Source organism: Pogoniulus pusillus, chromosome 12 (assembly GCF_015220805.1).
Source record: "Pogoniulus pusillus isolate bPogPus1 chromosome 12, bPogPus1.pri, whole genome shotgun sequence".
NCBI classification, from domain to species: Eukaryota; Metazoa; Chordata; class Aves; order Piciformes; family Lybiidae; genus Pogoniulus; species Pogoniulus pusillus.
Window position 1 is genome coordinate 29604430 of NC_087275.1, and position 18254 is coordinate 29622683.

At 53.0% G+C, this 18254-nt stretch overlaps 2 protein-coding genes across 4 annotated transcripts in view; one reads left to right on the forward strand and one right to left on the reverse strand.

The window, feature by feature from the left end:
• Positions 1 to 835: 835 nt before the first annotated feature.
• Positions 836 to 8105, forward strand: ARX (aristaless related homeobox). 3 transcript variants are annotated; one of them, XM_064151982.1, is made up of 6 exons: positions 837 to 1114; positions 2280 to 3003; positions 4240 to 4285; positions 6297 to 6366; positions 6451 to 6628; positions 7762 to 8105. In XM_064151982.1, exons 1-6 carry the CDS (start codon positions 922 to 924, stop codon positions 8000 to 8002), a joined length of 1452 nt encoding a protein of 483 aa, XP_064008052.1. In that variant the 5' UTR covers positions 837 to 921; the 3' UTR covers positions 8003 to 8105. The 3 variants fall into 3 exon arrangements, with proteins under 3 accessions (XP_064008053.1, XP_064008052.1, XP_064008051.1); XM_064151981.1 differs by having other exon boundaries at positions 838 to 1114; positions 6297 to 6628; XM_064151983.1 differs by lacking the exons at positions 6297 to 6366; positions 6451 to 6628; positions 7762 to 8105 and adding an exon at positions 5175 to 5463 and having other exon boundaries at positions 836 to 1114.
• A 6016-nt stretch (positions 8106 to 14121) lies between these two features.
• The window catches only part of POLA1 (DNA polymerase alpha 1, catalytic subunit), a 256555-nt gene continuing 252422 nt past the window's right edge, over positions 14122 to 18254 (reverse strand). The window contains 1 exon segment of the mRNA XM_064151984.1: positions 14122 to 14297. Within this exon segment, the coding sequence (XP_064008054.1) occupies positions 14122 to 14297 (176 nt within the window).

Below are 18254 nucleotides of genomic sequence, written 5' to 3' on the forward strand. Positions count from 1 at the left end.
GTGCCTATTAAAACTGAGACCAAACTGCCCAAAGAGAAAGCCTGAACGGCAAAGTGACAACCCTCAGAGGTCCGAAGTGGCCGTGAAGGGACTCGCGGACGGGACATGTGCGGGAGGGGAAAGGCAGAAGTTGTCGTGGCAGGAGGAGGGTCGAACACCTCTGCGCCGGGCTGCGCGTCAGGCCTTGCCCTGTCCTGACCGAGGTACGCTTTCCCAGGGTCCCTCGACTTCCACACGCTGCTACGCCAGGCCGGCAGCACCTCAGCTCGCCGTCCCCTGGCACCGGTGGTACTACTCCAGCGTTTATTCCGGCAAAACCCCGTCGCGGAGCCCGGTATTTTTAAATATCGGCTACAAGAGCCGCGAGTGCGCGCTCCTGCGCAGCGCTGCGACGGGCGGTCTGCCAGGGGGAAAACCCGGCGCGGAGCCCCCACCATCGCCCACCCCGTCCCTCTCGGGCATCGGCGAGGCTCGGGGCCGGGCCCGGTGGGAAGCAGAGCCGCCGTAGAGGCTGGGGGTACGACGCACACGCGGGGGGAGGCGTAGCGCGGAAGCTCCTCTGCCGCCCACCACAACCTCGCCCGACGAATCCCCCGAGCGCCTCCCGCCGCTGGGGCGTGGCTGGGCAGGGCGTGGCGCGGCGGGGCGGGGCGTGGCGGGGCAGAGCGGCTCTGGGCGGGAGCCGTTCCGGGGTGTTCCGAGCCGGGGTTTGTCGGGCGCCGTCTGTCGCCGGCCGCCCGGCCTCCGGCGAGAGCCAATCAGGGGACGGCTGCCCGCACGTGGAGCCGAGGGGACTCAAGAGCGCCGCGGCCGCCGCTCACTCCCCCCGTGACGGGCGTCCCGGCGGCACAGGGCAGCGCCGCGGGGGCGTCCGCGCCGCCGCAGCCCGCCCCGGCCCCACGGCACGGCCCCGCCGCCGCCATGAGCGGCCCGTACCCGGAGGAGAGCTGCGCCGAGCGCCCCGAGTGCAAAAGTAAATCGCCAACTTTGCTCTCCTCCTACTGCATCGACAGCATCCTGGGCCGGCGGAGTCCCTGCAAGGTGCGGCTGCTCGGCGCCGCGCCCAGCCTGCCCGCCATCGCCGCTCGCCCGGACAGTGACAAGGCCGCGCAAGGTAAGCCCTACCGATCCGCTGCCGCTGCCCCATCCCGCTCTTGGCTGTCGGGCAGGACATGGCCGACAGCGTCGTTCCAAACACCGCAGCACAGCCCGCGGCTTGGTTCAGCTCCCCGCCCGCCCGTCCGGCCAGGCACCGCGTCGGAGCCGCGGTTTCCCTTTGCCCGTTACCCTGTTACTTCGCGGCTGCCGTGCAAAGCGTGGCCAGAGCCGTTCTCGAAACTCAGCCTGGTTAATTCTGTGCGGATTGGGTGCAGTCGCTTTACGTTGCTCTTGCTTTCGATTTTTTTTACGGTTATTAAAGGTAAAATCTATCCGTACGGACTGCGATCCGTGCAGAGAAAGGCTCGCCCTCTCGCCTTGAACCTGTAACGGATCTCGGCGAAGGAGCTGGGGGCCGCATCCAGCAGCGGGCAGGGCGGTAAGAATAGGGCGCCGGCAGCCGCCACCCCCGGCTCAAAGTTGGAAGTAGCCTCTCCGGGACCCCGGGAAGCTCGGCTAGGTAATTCCCATGGATGGCTTCCCTCACTCTCTCCCCTTTTCCCCGGCGTTCAGAAATAGCTGGGCGGATTTCTATCGTCCAAAACCAAAAGAAAACTTGGGAAATAGGGGAAGACGATAGAAAAGAGCATGAAAAAAAAAAAAAAAAAAGAAGAAAAAGAATCAAAAAAAAACACTTAAAAAAAAATGGAGGAGCCCCCGACCGCCGGCAGCGGCAGTAGGGCCGGGGCTGCTCTACCGTGGCCCCGCGCAGCCCCGCCGTGAGTGACAGGATCCAGCGGTGGCCGCCTCCTCGGAGTTGTCTGTGCAGGCCAGGACAGCCCGAGCCCCCCGGCGCCTGTCCCGCCGCTGAGTGCGGCTCTGGGCCGGGCTCTGCGGTCAGGAGGAATTTCTTCTCAAGCCGGGAGCAGCGGCGTGAGCAGAGGCCGGTCTGAGGGTACCGGCTGGGGCGGGTCTTAGCTCGGTGATGGGTGCAAAACGGTGCTGAAAGGTAGCTTGCGGGCCCGAGCTCTTCCCCAAGGCTCTTTCTTCGCGCTGATTCCACTGACTATGTCTCTCTTTCTCTCCCCCCTTTTCTCTCTTCTCTCCGGAACCTCTTTCCCAACGCCTGCCCATCCCGTCCGACTACTATGGTCTCTTAACTGCCTCCCCATCTTCTGCAGGCGCAGGGTCCCCCAAGGGCAGCCCTCCCTTCGAGCCGGCCGAGTTGCACCTTCCCCCCAAACTGCGCCGGCTCTACGGACCGGGCGGGGGCCGACTGCTGGCGACGGGGCCGGTGGGGCCACGGGCAGACCGTCCAGAGGGGCGGCCGGAGGGGGGCGCGGGCCCCGTGTCTGCCGCCGCCCCGTGGGACACGCTGAAGATCAGCCAAGCGCCCCAGGTCAGCATCAGCCGCAGCAAGAGCTATCGCGAAAACGCACCCTTCGTGGCTCCACCACCCGCCCGGGACGAGCTGGGCAGCCCTGTTGCGCACGTCGAGGAGCGGCCAGGCCCCGCCGCACCGGCCGCCGAGGACGAGGAGGAAGAAGAGGACGAAGAAATGCTGGAGGAAGAAGACGAGGAGGAAGAGGAGCTGGAGGACGATGAAGAGGAGGAGCTGCTGGGCGAGGACGGCGGGGGGCTGCTGAAAGAGACCCGTCGTGGAGCTACCACAGCCCCCCGGGCGGAAGGCGGGGATCTGTCCCCCAAGGAGGAGTTGCTGTTGCACCCCGAGGACGGCGAGGGCAAGGACGGCGAGGAGAGTGTCTGCCTCTCGGCCGGCAGCGACTCCGAGGAGGGGCTGCTCAAGAGGAAGCAACGCCGCTACCGCACCACCTTCACCAGCTACCAGCTGGAGGAGCTGGAGAGGGCCTTCCAGAAAACCCACTACCCCGACGTCTTCACCAGGTACCGGCGCCGGGGCCTCGGCTTAGCGTGGAGCGGGTGAACTATGGGAGGACGGGACGGGGCCATGGTGTGCTGCACTCCGCCCTCCCGGGGTGAATTCTGCCGCCAGCACCCCCAGGCTGGGAAGAGTCCGGGCTCCAGAGGGTTCTGGGGCCGGCAGCGGCCCGAGCAGGCCCGCGTGGATGCTGCCCCCGGGGGCTATTTTTACCCAGTGTCGCCCTCCCCCCTCGCCACTGGGATCGGTTACGCGATCTCCATGGGGCTGGATCCTGGCCCGGCCCGGGGAAGCCCCGTCAAGAGCAGAAATCAAAGCGCCGCAGCCTAAAAATACCGACCCAGTACACTGGGGCCTCTCGCTGGCCAGAGTCGCCTCTAAGGGGGGCGACGGGACCTGGCTCGTCTCTGCCCGCCCTTTTGGGGGCATTTTTCCGTTGAAAACGGGAATCCCGCGACAGCAGGTCTGGCAGACAGCTGCTCCTCGACAGTGCGCAGGCAGGGAGAGCAGGCAAAGTCGCCCGCCTGCCCCCTGTGCTGTCCGAAAATAAACACCACCTCGCCCCCTGCCTTTAGCCTACAGGAAGGCTGAGCCCCCCAAATCGCACTTTTTGATCAAGGATATGCTCCATATTTCTCGTTTCCAGGCGGAGGGCCTGGCGGGCAGCATGGAGGTGGTGCTGGCCACGGGAGCATTTTGTTCCGTCTCCCTGGGTGCCGGGCATCGCCCGTGAGGTTCCCCTCCGGTCGCAGCCGCGGAAGCAACTGCCCGGGGATGTGTGTGAATAATTTATCGCGCTTTTTCGGCTGGTGATTTTACGGCTGTGGCTTTTCCTCTGGGGCTTTTAATGCCCGACGGCGGCAGGGTACCGGTTCCGCTGGAAGTGCTCCTCTTTGGGTAGGGAGCTGGTGAGCGGTTTTCTAACACCTTAAAGGTTTCCGATTTGCCTTAATTGTGGCAATGCAAATTGCGGTTTGTGTCGGCTCGGCTGCACTGTGCTGTGGCGGGAACTTGGCGAGCAGCAGGGAGGAGGGTGCCACAACTCGAGTTCCCGACGAGCCCACTTCTTAGCCTCCCGGAGCCGTGCTGAGGGGCGGCGGTAGGCGATGGCCGCCCGCCGCCTGCCTCAGGTCGGCTCCCCTTGGGCACCGGGATTTGGGGCCCGTTTGGCCCGCAGAGCCGCGGGCTGGGGGGCGGCTCGGGGTGCACCGGGCTGACGTTGGCGTGTGTGTCTCCCCCAGGGAGGAGCTGGCCATGAGGCTCGATCTAACCGAAGCCCGAGTGCAGGTGAGTGGCGGCCGCGGCGGGATCGGGACCGGGGCCTCCCTCGGCGGCGCCCGGGGAAGGGGAAATGCCGCCGACCCTCCCCGGCCCTGGCAGGGCCGAGCCATTGGCTGGCAAACCCCCGTGCGATTAAACGGCGGCGTCCCCACGGGGCTTCGGTTGTTAGAGACCCGCTCGGCCGCAAGCCGGGTATTTGGCTGCCATCAAATCTCCAATCGGGCTTCATAAAAGCCCACTTAGCGCTAGAACAAACAGGGCCATTTGAAGGCAAAATGTTGTTTGATTTCCTTTCCGCCTGCACAAGGAGCTGGCTAATGCTATTTGATTTCCCATTTTTGATAGCAATAAGCCCGCATTGATCTAATAGTGAGTGAGTGCAATGCTATTAAAGGTGTTTGCCGCCCCATACCAGAGTGCATTTCCCAACCTGGGTCTCATAACCAAAGAGACGATAAACATTGAGATGCCCTGATTGCCAACAGAAAACAGATGTCTCTGGGTTTGAAGCTCAGCAAATCACTTTACAGTTAAAATCGGGCGCTGATAAAGCATAATAAATTCCATATGGCTCATTTAATACACAACAGCTTCTTGCATTAGAGGGGCTAATGATGAGATTTGTCCCCTCCTTTCTGTTGACACATTTCTCCATTGTCAAACAGAGATGTGACAGCAAATCAGTATTTTCAGCTCAGGGGAACAAGTCGTGGGAAAGTTAAATAACTTTTTAAAAAGAAAGACACCCCCTTTCTCTCCCCTCTATTCACGGGAGAAGATGTAATTAAGGGAATATGAATTATGAGAGTCCTTTCGTTTACCTTTGGGTGTACTCAGACTTATTAATTCAATAAGGAGGAATTGCAGCGAGGACAGCTTGCTAATTGAGTTTTAGCAGGGAGAGACGCTCCCCCCGTGCCCGGCTGTTGGCTTCTCCATGAACGCGATGCCTCTTCCCGTGTGGGTGCCCAGATGGGCGCCCGTGGAGTTCGATTCTTGCTGTGCAGATGTACAAGAGGGACCCGTAGTGCAACTACATTACTCCCTTCCAGGAGAGAAGGGGTCTCACGCTGAGCTTACAAAGCCGAGCCGAACAGGCAGACCTCAGCCCTTACACCGTTCAAAAAATAAATCAAACCCCGACGCAAACCCCAAACCGTGACAAATGCGCATTTCTCTCAATCTCTCTCCTTAAATGCGTGTGATATCTCGCATTTGGTTATTAAGTAAATATTTTATTCTCCTTAGAAACACGGTATTTTTTTATTCTCCCTCCACCTCTGCCTCGTTGTTGTAAGACAGTATTTAGTTCAGGATTTTTGCCTTGTGGCATGGAAGGGAGAGAAGATATGTGGGGCAGTGCTGCTGTAGTTTCCTAACTAACTTTCATAAAATAGATCCTAAAAGGGCAGCCGGGAAACGTGTATTTGCTCCTTGGATTGCCTACCAAATTGTTTCTTCGTTTGTGATTTTACTGAAAGCATCATCATTTTTTTTTTTCCCCCCTCGCTCTAAATCTGACGGGGAGAAAACGAAACAAACAAAAAGTTCACGATGCCCACATGATGTAACTGGGACATGTTCCATTCAGAGAGAAAAGTGGCACAGGTCCTGGCGTGCAGATCACAAACCTGCGGAGTCCCAAGGGGAAATCTTTTTTCCTTCTCTTCCATCGCAGCTACAGCGCCGCTGCCATGCGTTCCCCGGCGCCGGCAGCTGCCGGCACCCCCGAGCCGGCAAAGGCTGTGGGGGTGGGAATGTTAAACTGCTCTGCCCCTCCGGGAGCCAGGGGTTCGCGACAGGGCCATGGGGCACCACAGACAGCTGCATGAGAGCCCACGGAATGGGCCGGCGCCCCCCGGGGCTGCATCGCAGTACTGACACGCGTGGCTCTGAGGGCCGACCCCGTTGGAGTGTCTCCTCCGGGCGCGGGGGGCCAGTGCGCGGCTCCCGCGGAGCTCGCCCCGACGAGGGCGCGGGCAGGCGTATTAAAACCAGTTTTTCTTTTGGCTTTCAGGTATGGTTCCAGAACCGTAGGGCTAAGTGGCGGAAGAGGGAAAAGGCTGGGGCTCAGACACACCCCCCAGGTTTGCCTTTCCCTGGTCCCCTGTCAGCAACTCACCCCCTCAGTCCATACCTTGATGCTAGTCCTTTCCCTCCTCATCACCCAGCTCTAGACTCCGCCTGGACCGCTGCCGCCGCCGCCGCGGCCGCCGCCTTCCCCAGCCTACCGCCGCCTCCCCCCGGCTCCGCGGCACTGCCCCCCGGCGGGACCCCGCTCGGCCTCGGCACCTTCCTGGGCGCCGCCGTGTTCCGCCACCCCGCCTTCATCAGCCCCGCCTTCGGCAGGTACCCACCGCCCGCCCACGCGTGACACGGCGCCTCGGGGGGACCCCGGGGGCGGGGATGGCAGCAGGCACAGGAGCGCGTGCTGCCCACGGAGCCCACTGCCGCGCGGGGCTGCCGCTCGCGCTTTGGCGCGACCCCACGCGGGACCCGCCTCGCGCGGGCCGCGCCGGCGTTCGAACTTGGAGCGCTGGTGGCCGGCGGCCGATTGGGCACTGCGCGGGTCACGTGTTTCCTCCCCGGGCTCTCATTGGGCGAGGGCGCCTCTCACGCCCGCCCGCCCCCTACCGCCGCGGGTCCGGCGGGTCCCTCGTGGGGGCAACTCATCGGCGGTCACCACGCGGCTGTGGGCGGCGGCGTTTGCTGGGGCTATAGGAGTCCGCGCACGAACGAGGACGGAGCAGGGTCCCCGCGGGAGTCGGTGCCCCCCAGTCAGAAACCAAACCAGCGCGTGGTCGCAGCTTTGCCCAGAGTGGGTCGGGAGCGAGTGTAGTTGCTTCGGGATGAGTCGGAGCCACGAGCTGTGAGCTCCGCCGGCCGCGGGGGTACTTTTAGTCACGGGCACGGGTGGGTTTGAGGTTCTTCGGGAGGCCTGCGTCGGGACGAGCTCCCGCGGGCGACGCGCTCCACCGCTCTGAGCATCCGCAGCCACAGCGGGGAACCCCTCCGAGGAACCCCTCCGTGTCCATCGTTTCCCGCGGAACTAAGGCCCCTCCGTTAGGGCGCTCCGCCGCGGGGCAGGGCCGGAGCTGCCGGAGCAGGCAGAGGGGTTGAGAGGCTCTATTCCTGCATGAGGCGAGCACAGCCTCGGGGCTATCCCTTATTTTTTTAGCGCTAGCATGGGAGAAAGCCGCCCCCGGAGACTCTCTAAGAGTCCCCGACGGTTGTACCCCTACAGCGGCAAGCCAGAGAGACTCAGCATCGAGCCTTTTTTTTCCTCCTCCCTCTTTTCTCCCCCACCCCTTTTTTTTGTTTTGTTTTGTTTTGTTTTTGTGTGTGTCCCACCCCAATATTTTTCCCTCCAGCGCCTTTTTTTCCCCCCAGCTGGTCATTAAGCCCCTCGCGTCCCCGCCTGGCGGGAAGGAGGCAAGCGGGGCTGAGCGGAGCGGTGACGGCGGTCTCTGCTTCCCTTGCAGGCTCTTTTCCACCATGTCCCCCCTGGGCAGCGCCTCCAGCGCAGCAGCCTTGCTGCGGCAGCCGGCGCCAGCCGCCGAGGGCGCAGTGGGCTCGGCGGGGCTAGGGGACCCGGCCAGCGCCGCCGCCGACCGGAGGGCCTCCAGCATCGCCGCCCTGCGGCTCAAGGCCAAGGAGCACGCCGCCCAGCTCACCCAGCTCAACATCCTCCCCGGGAACAGCACGGGGAAAGAGGTGTGCTAAGGCACGGCTGCCCTCCTCGGGGTTCGGGTCGGGGTTTTTTAGGGGCGGGAAGAGAGAAGAGGAGAGTAAATACGCGAATAAAGGTCACCTCAGACAGCACGAATCAAGACCAAACTGCGGGGGAAAATAATAATAGTAATAATGATTAAACAAACAAACAAACAAACAAAAAAAAAAAAAAAAAAAAAAAAAAAAAAAAAGGAGGACCAGCAGCTAAGATTGGGGTAGATTCTCGAGTTAGGAACGTGGAGACAGCGATCGCTTCTCGCATCAGCCCTCACACAAGTGAACCGACACTTGCAAGCTCCTGAATAAGTAAATCCTTGGCTGGTACATTTCTTAAATGTACGACGTATTAATTTCCTCTCTGATCATTAAGGGAGAAGGGGCGGGGGGAGGGGGGAAGAAAAAAAGAAAGCCCTAATAAAAGTTATTATATATTAGCGTTATGTACACTTAATATTTTTCCTTCTGTTTATCTGGCAAGAAAAAAAAATAAAGCAAATGGAATTGTAATTAAGAAAGGGGAGAAATAGGAAAAGGGGGGGGGGAAGGAAAAGGGAAAAAAGGAAGGAAAAGGGGGAAAAGGAAAAGGGGGGGAAGGAAAAGGGGGAAGAAAAGGAAAAGGGGGGAAAAAAAGGAAAAGGGAAAAAAAAGGCAAGTAAGCAAAGCAAAAGCAGGGGAGGAAAGCTTCCCACATCTTCTTAAAACAACATCCCGGGGTGTTAGGATGGTCTGTTAGGAGCACTGGAGAACTTTCACATGTTGATGCGGTGAGCTGCGTGCGCTAAGGAAGGATGCCGCCAGTGCAGACTGAAAGTAAACGCGATGCTGTAAGATAACCAGTGCACTTAAGGGAAAGGGTATATCTTTTTTCTTGTTATATTCTTTATCACTACACCAACCAAGGTTTTTATATCAAACCAAAGGGAAATACACTGCTAGAATATGGACTGTTTAAGTCACTAAACTGTGATTATTGATTCTGTACATACCATTGTTATAAAGAAGAAAAAAAAAAAAAGGGAAAAAAAAGAACAGAGCTTTGTATATTTGAAATGTTATAAAACAATTGCACTCAGTGTAGCGTTGTAAAAGTTTGTCATTCTGTAGATTCTTACTGTGTTGTAGATATAATAGGGTTCCTAGACAAATATTTATGTACAAACCCTTTATTTAACTTATTAACTGTAGAGGTTTCTGAAACCCTCAAGAGGCGATGGTACAAGTACTTTTTTCCGTGTAATGTCGTTATTGTTAACACTTTTCCTTGCTATCCGGTGGAGAAGTGCCACGTTCAGAAAATAAACAAAAATATATGTTTAACAAACAAACAAACAAAAAAAAAAAAAGAAAGAAAAAGAAAAGAAAAGAAAGAAAGAAAGAGAGAAAAATAACAAGCCCGGGCTGTGCGGGGCCGCACTGCGGGCTCCCGGGGCTGAGCCCCATCAAGACTGCGCACCGCCGCCCTCCCCGCCCCGACCGCAGAGAAATCCTCCTACGGGGTCTGGGAGGATGCGGATCGCTTGGCCGGGGGCGATTGCCAGAGCCGCTGGGGAGGAAGCGGTGCCGGCGGCCCCGTTTGCGAGGGGATTTGCAGTTCGCACGGGCCGGGAAAGGCACTCACGGTGGTACTGAGCTCTGCCGTGGGCACTGTGTCGTGTCCTTCCGCTCGGGAAGGGGGCAGAGGTCTCCTCGCGGTGTCGGAGACCTTACACCGTGTGAAGCCGCCCCACGCATGTCCCGGGTAGGGATGGGGCATCTCCTGGCTCCGCTGCGGCTGAAGCCAAGACGCAGGGTCGAAAACAAGAATCTGGGGAGCTCTTTGCTTGCTCTCTCCCCGCACCTTTCCTGGGGGCAGAAGGAGGCAGGAAAGTTTCTCTGCGCCTGTTCGTTGTCTCTGGACTCCTGCTCTCCCTGGTACAGACATCGTTTTTTGCCCCTTTATTTCCACCTTTTGTATTCTTTTTTCATTCGGCTCTCTCGCCGGCGTCTCCCGCGAAACAGAAACGTGTGAACCCCCGGGGCAGGGACCCCTGCTCCCCGCACCCCTTCCCGTGCCCGATGTACCCCGGGAGCAGTGGGCACAGGGTTGGCCCCAGCCATAGGAGCGCGGGGTTGTGAATTTTTGAGGGTGATTTGGTCTCATCGCTGTATTGCCCCACACCGGCAACCGCGGACCGGGTACCGGGGAAGAGCCCCGCTGCCGGGGCCACTTGAGCACATCAAGGGGCCACGGCCTGGGCTGTCTTGCCGGCCCTCTCTGCGGGACTGGACCGGCTCCGGAAGCCGCCACTGGTACCGCATGGCGCGTGGAAGCCCACCGCGACCTTTCCCCGCAGGTCCCCGCTTCCACCCACGGCGCTTCGCATCTCACTCCGCCCGCCCTCAGCCGTGTTTTTGATTTCTAAAACCCACCATGGAGGGGGGGGGAGGGGTGGGGTGGAAATCAATGTACGAGGAAAAGAAGGCTTGCTCCCCGGACATTACTAACAGTGCAGCCTGAAGTATACATTTTTGCCTTAAAGAAAAGGGAATCATTATCAAACCATTATGCATTAAGAAATGTCATTCAGTCATTTTTATTCATTCCGCTGAAATCTTCGTAAAAGCCCGAATCATACTTCTGCAAGCAGCAATTTTGTTAATCCAGGGGGTTATTACTCTGGTCCCTTATTAGGATCTACACTGCTGCCAAGCAATCCTATAACCTTCTCAAAAGAAGTTTACCTCCGTGTTATAAAACCAGTAGTGGTATTTATACTGTGCAATAATTAGTGTATTACTTGAATCCACTAACAGGTTCATTTTATCTCCGCACAAAACCCCTAGTCTGCTTTTAGAAAGCTTGTGCCTCCTTTGGTGCTGCTAAAGTGGTGAAAGAGTGAATGAAGGCTGGTAGCACTTTCTCCTTTCGCCGTGCCTTAATTCCCATCTCTTTCTGCTCTCATCCAATTAGTGCAGTGTATTAAGCGGTTTATCATCTCATAGTCAGCTATTGAGAGAAACAAGGCGAACACTTTGCAATAGAGCCTGCTCTCCTTTGACACCCTCAGGTACTTACATATTCCACTGTGCTATGAATAATAGAGGAAGAATAGAGCGCTAATTCCCTCATCAAAGAATGCCTTGTCTGCTGCTTTGCTCAACAACACCATTCTGATCAAAAGAAAAGCAATAAAGCTTAGCATAACAAAACGAAACCTACTTATTAGCTTAGTGGTTAAATTAATGCAGAGCCGCTGCTATTCAAAACCAAGGTTTGAAAACAGCCTCCAACAACCTGATAATGCTGCCTTCGGGATGAAGGAATTTTAATCTGAAATTTGAAGCTGGCACAGATGAGTTAATCTATTAAACTGCTATAAGGAGGGTGCGGGAGCACCATTCAATGAAGGCACATTTAAGGTGCTCTGGGGAGGACGGGGAAGGATGCGAAGGGGCAAAAAAGATGTGCCCAGGACGGCGGGAAGAGGGGGCCTGGCACTGCAACAGCTCTCTTGCAGACGGGAGCTGTTTATCCCTATCACAGATGTCAGCAGCGAAACCTGGCTACCGGCTCCATACATCAACACTCCTCTTCCCCAACTGCAAATAAATACAAATAAACACAAACCTTAATTTTAACAGCGCTGGGAAAAGGGGGAGCGAGAGGGGCGGAGGGGGGGGGGGGAGGAGTAGGGGGGGTGGGAGAAAGGAATGAGGGATAAGAGAAGGGAGAGGAAGGCGATTCGGGTCAGATCCACCTCGAAACGCAAAGCTCCGAATTCCAACCTTTTCCAAATTATTTACAGCACGGCATTTACCAGCTCCGATTAACATTAAAAGCCATAAAGATGATTTTGCGTTTCCCAGCCTTTCTCCGGGGCCAAGACGAGGCACGGTGCCCAGAGCTTATTTAGAGAGGGGAGGGGAATCCAGTTTGCTCCTTGCCAAGACTTCAGCTTTGCTCTGACCAACTCTGTTGAGTGGAATCAAAATCTGCCTTAATTCCGAGTAAAAGCCCTCGTTTCCGATCCCCTCCTCGTCTCCCCGGGTGGCGGACTGCCGGGCTTATGGGGAGGGGGTCGCCAAGATTTTTGCCCCCCCCGCCACTCCCGCAGGAGTGCGGGGCTCCTCCGCCGGCTGTGCGAGAGGGAAGAGCTCCTCGCAGGGCTACTATCTGCTGCTGCACCCTACACAGTCATTCCACAACACTCTCATTTAATCTAAACATCCCTAAACTTGCAAATTAACAGGCTCTTCAGCTGTAATTATACAGATACATACAAGTGCCACAGGGTCAGGTTATGCCATATCTATCCATTTTATTTGTATACCTAACGTTTGGAGGAGAAGGTCACACTTTTCACTTTCCTAAGGCATTCTACCCTGTTAATATCAGTAGTATCTTGATAATCCTAATTGGGTTGGACACATAAAAACAAATAAAAGCCCTGTGTAAAACTACAGGGAGCTGGGATCTTTCAAAGAGCTGCCACATCAAGACAGTTGTCTAGGCAGCAACACCTTTTGCCCAAGAGAAGCCTCCAAATAAAAGCCTCTTTTACCATAACCCTACCAAAAGTGTTGGGAAGGAACCACAGCTTGCCAGGGGTGGGACACCACCAATGCAAACGCACGGACCGAGCAAGTTTCATCTCTCAAGTGCTGGGCTCAGCGTGAGTAAAAACACAATGAAAGGGTTTCAACCCCAAAAAGTTGCTCAGAAGACAACTGCGTACTTAGGCATATTTGAATAGTCATTACCCACTCTGACACAGAACAACTTCCAATGCCACTTGTGGACTAGTGAATGTCATAAAATACCCTGACACAGGCACGCATACCCCTTTGGTGCCCAACACACTCACACTGATGCTCTTTTCTTCGAGCTCCCTTTCTTAATGGCTGGGCAGCCAAAACCCAGGCAGATGAGCACTTCTGTGAAACCCCGGAGAAGTAGGGAACAGCATGACCTTGCATGGAATATTTTCAGCAGCCAGACGATGGAATCAAATCCTCTTTTACTAGAAAACTTTATTTTCTTTTTTTTTTTCCCTTCAAGTGTTAAGTAAACTTTACATTTTTATACTGCTGAGGATTTAAAAGACGATTTGTATCACCTTACCTCAATATATCACATTGCAAACCGAACGGCCGACGCGAGTACGCTATTTCGTGTACAGAAGCAGGTACCCAAAGCTATGCTCTCTTACTGTCATATCTTGCTTGTCACTTTATTACAAGTAAATGAACAATACAATTTGTTTATAAAACCTTTAACCCCCCCAACATAGTAATTATCAACAGAACAGCAACAATGACTCTCTGCTTTCCCTTCCACCGTTATTGGGTACAAAGCCACCCCAAATATTTGCCCCTTACTTTCAAATGCTTTGCATGGAAAGAGATGAAACACATTGATACCCTCTGCATATAAGAAGTGGGCTTTGTACATGTGCATGTCTTTGCAGCTAGGCAGAAATTTCCCCCATGGCAAAATGCTGTGCTCAAAGACACATAGGAAGACTCTCGGTAAAGAAAAAAAAAAAGGTCTTTATTTTTAGCACCTCCAGGTTTCAGTTGTTCTTTAACAGACTGGAGAGCAGGAGGCCCTACCTCTGTTCAGAAGGTATTAGGACATTTAAAGGCATTCAGGTTTAGTATTGTTTTTAATTGGTATGTTTATGATCAGGAAGAAGATAAACTGTGAAAAGGCAAAACATTAGTGCTCCTACTGAGACCTCTACTAACCTCTCTTCCTGAGAGCACCTCTACTAAATACCCTGGAGCAAAGTCTAGGATCACTTACATTCCAGCAACTCTCACTGGGAATTATCCAATTAAAGCAGCAATTCCCCCACCCCCTTTTCCCTCATAGGTCTAAATACACAACAAAATATATTGCAAGAATCAGCTACTCCATATTTGAATAACCCTGGCTTCACAACCACGGAAAGAGAAGAACACCTCAGATATTCCATGTCCATGTGAATCACACATCCTGTTTTCGTCTGCCATTTATCCTCCTCAGAAAAGACTTTTAAGATGTCATTGTGCATACCCAGAGTATCGCTTAAGAGATCATTACTGTTAAACCAGGATCTAGCCTCAGGTCTCCCTCTATTGTTCATCAATCACTGTCTTCAGTTATTGGACTCTCCCACAGGTCTTCTTCCCATGCTGAGGGCGAAGAGTTTGCCGAGGTTCACTTCTGAGTAGCCACTCATGGACAGGCATTTATCTACTGTGCTCTTCAATCTTTTGTAGGCCTCAGTGACTTCTTTCCTGAGTGGCTTCTTCTTCAAATACTCTAAAAGAACAAAGGGAAAAAAAAAAACCAAACAACAAAACCAAGAGAGATTAAATGACCACCAAAAGCCACTCTTAATTCATTCACCACTATTTCAAGTTATGGTATTTTTTAAAGGGGCTGGCTGTTGTATCTACCAAAGACAACGTTTATGGCAAGCTCTTCCAACTTCTGCTGCTCCTCCAACCCACAGAGCTGTACCACTTGGTTCGAGGCCATGGTGAACCTTCATATGGTGTTGAGGCTGAAGCTCCCTTAGCCCCATCAGCATCTCAGTGCAGCAGTGGCTGTGCTTGCCTAGTAGTGTTTTCTAACTAGAGTGAAACAGTGGCTGAGTCAGCAGAGAAAGGAAGTGATAGCAGAACTGGCTCTGAAAGGATCCCATTTAAAACGAGCAGGTGCCTTAGCTTGGTGAGAACTATGCAGAGCCCCCAGAGCTCTGAAGCAGGAAGAGATTTCATCCCAAGTCTGGCTTCAGAAGAGAAGGAAACCACACTTCTCTTGTCCCTGTGACTGCTAGTGTCAGCACAGGCACAACCTGGCACAGACTCGCTACCTGTCTTGTGTGCTCTCACAAGTGCCTTGTGTGCAGGACAGGAATCATGATGCTCAGCACTAGGGAAGTGGTGGAAGGAAAGGGGCAGTAGCACAAGTGGGAAATTCTATGCTATCCCACCCTAAAATAGAGAGGAGATGCTTGGTGTCTCAACCAGCAAGCACCAGTTTCACCTGACACACAGGAAAAAGGGAGCCATTCCCAAATGCCTGATCAATAATACCTGTGAAGAACTGTCTGAAGTGCAAGACTTTTACTCACTTGCATGTTTGTGCATGTGCAAACTCATGTGTGCATGCACAGGTTTGTACAGATTTCAGCAGCAAAGCCCCAGCTGCTCCATGTGATCTATTTTTTGGTTGTTGCAAGATTTTATGCCATTAAACACAAAATTAAGGGCTTGGTTTGGTTGGTTGTCCAGCCTTTGCTTAACAAAGACTAACGAGCAAAGAACACAATAATTCATTGACATACATCGATCCAACTTGATGGTGCAACTGTGATCCTCCTTTCCAACTAACTCCATGTTCTAGAAACACCAACTTCTACCTGAAAGCCTGTCTGCAGTTACACCTTGGGACGAGCAGCACCAGAAAGTCTGCATTGCTGAGTACACAAAGAGGATATGTTGAAGAAGGAGGTGCCCTCCCTGTCAGTTTCCTCCTCGTTAGGCTGGAGGGATTCCAGGTCAAACAGAACTATGATAGTATAGTACAGCACAGCTACTTAAAGGTCAAGCTTCCAAGCCATTTAGGCACAGCATTAAGCCTGTCTCTCGTGAGCAACCAACACAATCTTCTGTTGCTCAATACCTTTGCCTAGAAGATTGGACTGGATGATCTTGGAGATCTTTTCCAACCTGGTTGATTCTATGATCCTAAGATGTTGACTCATTTCTTCCTGCCACCTTTACAACACTGGCATTGCCTTTCTCATGCTCTGAACACCTAACAGAAGAGCTTCCATCCCCCTTCAAATGGCTTTTACTACACAGCACAAGTCAAGGTGAAAATTCAGTTGTCTCTGAAACAGCTTTTATTTAAAAGAAGGGTTTGGAGGTGAGGGGTTTGAGTCCACCTCAAGAAGAAATGCCCCATTTCTCTGATGACTTCTTTCTGTGATGTGACTGAGATAAAGACCCCCCTGGACACACCTTTGTCCCAGCAGTCAAGTCAAGGACTGCAGGGAAGGGAGGCACAGTAATAGAAACAGCTATTACAGTTTTGGGGTCTGTGAATTCTCCTCTTTGAGGACTGACAAATATTTTTTGCAGGGCCTCCAGTGTTTTAAGATGAGCTCAGCAAATTAACTCCTGCACACAACACAAGCAGTCAGTGTTTTACTGAGCAGTTGCCACCTGCTTGGGCTTTTCATCTTATTCACAAAGTTCCACTGAACTCAGTTGCCTTGTATGATGCTGTCAAATCTTTCGACATGAAATTAACAATGCCAGTCTGAGGAACTGAATACACTGATTAAAAGCATTTTGGTAAGCACCTTTCATGCATCCTTGTGAAAAGGGATGTCATATTCAGCTTGGGGTATTTCTATTGCCAACTTTGGGCAGTAAGCAAGCAGAGGAAGATGCCAGGCTAAAGATATCACATTGTCACCCCTACCCAGACAATAGTGACACTATGTTTATCAGCAGAATTAAAATCCCCTTTAAACTACAGCACCACGACAGTAAAAACTTAAATTAGGAGGCTGTTAGTTAGTAGACTGAAGTCCCTATAGCATAAATACATTTCAAGATCTCAAAGTTATTGAAATGTTTGGTTTAAGTAAGCAAAAAATCCAAAGTTACAATAAGCAGAACCTTAAGCCCAGCAAACTCACATTGCCATCAATTCAGCACTAAGCAGCTGATGCATCTCCAAGCTAAGTCACACAGCGAGGGGGTTCACTTGCCACTGCTCACATGCTAGCAAAACACCAAGGAGCTGTGGAAAATGCCATCCTTGTAGCTTGAGCCTAGGCTAAAGAAGGAACCAAGATGAAACCTATCGATGAGCAGAAACAGCTGGCACATGCGAGCAGAGCAGGAAGGCACAGGGGAATAAACAGGCAAACAATAAACCAGGGCTGAAAGTAAGAATCAAAACTACAGCTCCATGCGTGGCTCCAACTCAGCCTTCAGCTGTCCCACTACCAAAGTGCCAAGCTGCCCCACCCCACCATTGAACATAAACTTCAATTCTATGCCATAACCTTTCTGGCAGTATGCTTCAAACATTTCTTAGGTGCAATTACCTTCATAGAGGCAAGCAGGAAAGGGATGGATTGGAAAAAAAGAAGGAGAAATATGAGGGGCCTCGTTGAAGTAATGAGGCCAATTTTAAGTTTCAATTATAAGAGAATAGGAGCTGGGAGCTCCGGGAGGAGAGGCAGGCAGCGGCTGTGTCTGCAGCACAGCCACACCATGCATTTGAATGACACAAGTGTATCTGATGACTGGGGAGAAGAGATTTAAAGAACTGTAGTAATACAGAGCAGGGGAAGATGAGAGAGGACACAGCTCCTGATGTGTTTACCTCCTTTGCTGATGGGATATTGACTTTTCCCACCAGGTTGGTTAGAAAGGGGACTATTTACGCTGCCACACAGCAGAGTAAGAATGACAACCAGCATCACTCTGTGCTCCTCTGAGTAAAAGGCAACTGTGACCGTCATATATCACACAGGCAGTCAATACCTTCCAGTTACCACACCATCCAACTTAGAGATGCATATAAAAGCTCCTACTTTCCTCCTAAATGAGAATTTGATCAATAACACACCTAAGGCCTTCTGAAAACTAAACTGTACCAAGTGATTGAAATTGCCTTGCCTTAGTCAGTCACGTTCTGAATGCTTCTGCACCCATTATCACCCCATTGCTGTTTTAATAATATCCAAGTGCAGTGGCCAGCAATTTTTTTAAGCTGACCACTGCTGCAGAATGCATTATGTGGCTGCATCTAAAGAGGCAGATGCACATATGCAGAGCAGACAAAAGATAACCACCCAAATAAATGCACAAATGAAAGATACAATTGTATTAATAGGGAAGAAAAAAAAAACCCAAACCCCAAACCCAACACACAAACATGCTTCTGACTCCATCTAAATAAAATTCAGGTACTGCAGTCTTGAAAGTTAATAAGCCACTGACTCTGGTAAAAGATTTTAGAGTCATTATCACCAAGCTCACAGCTAACCCCCTCCACCTGCCAACATAAGAACCACTCTGTTCCCTTTGCAAAACACAGCCTGAACTTCTGGATGTCCCTGTCAAACGCAGCACCCCATCCAACTTCTCCTTTAGGTACCTATTTGTGTATTATCTGGGGGGTAAAAAAAAACCAAACCCAAATGATTAAAAAAATCAGAAGGTACCTGAAGTGCATTTCCCCCAATTT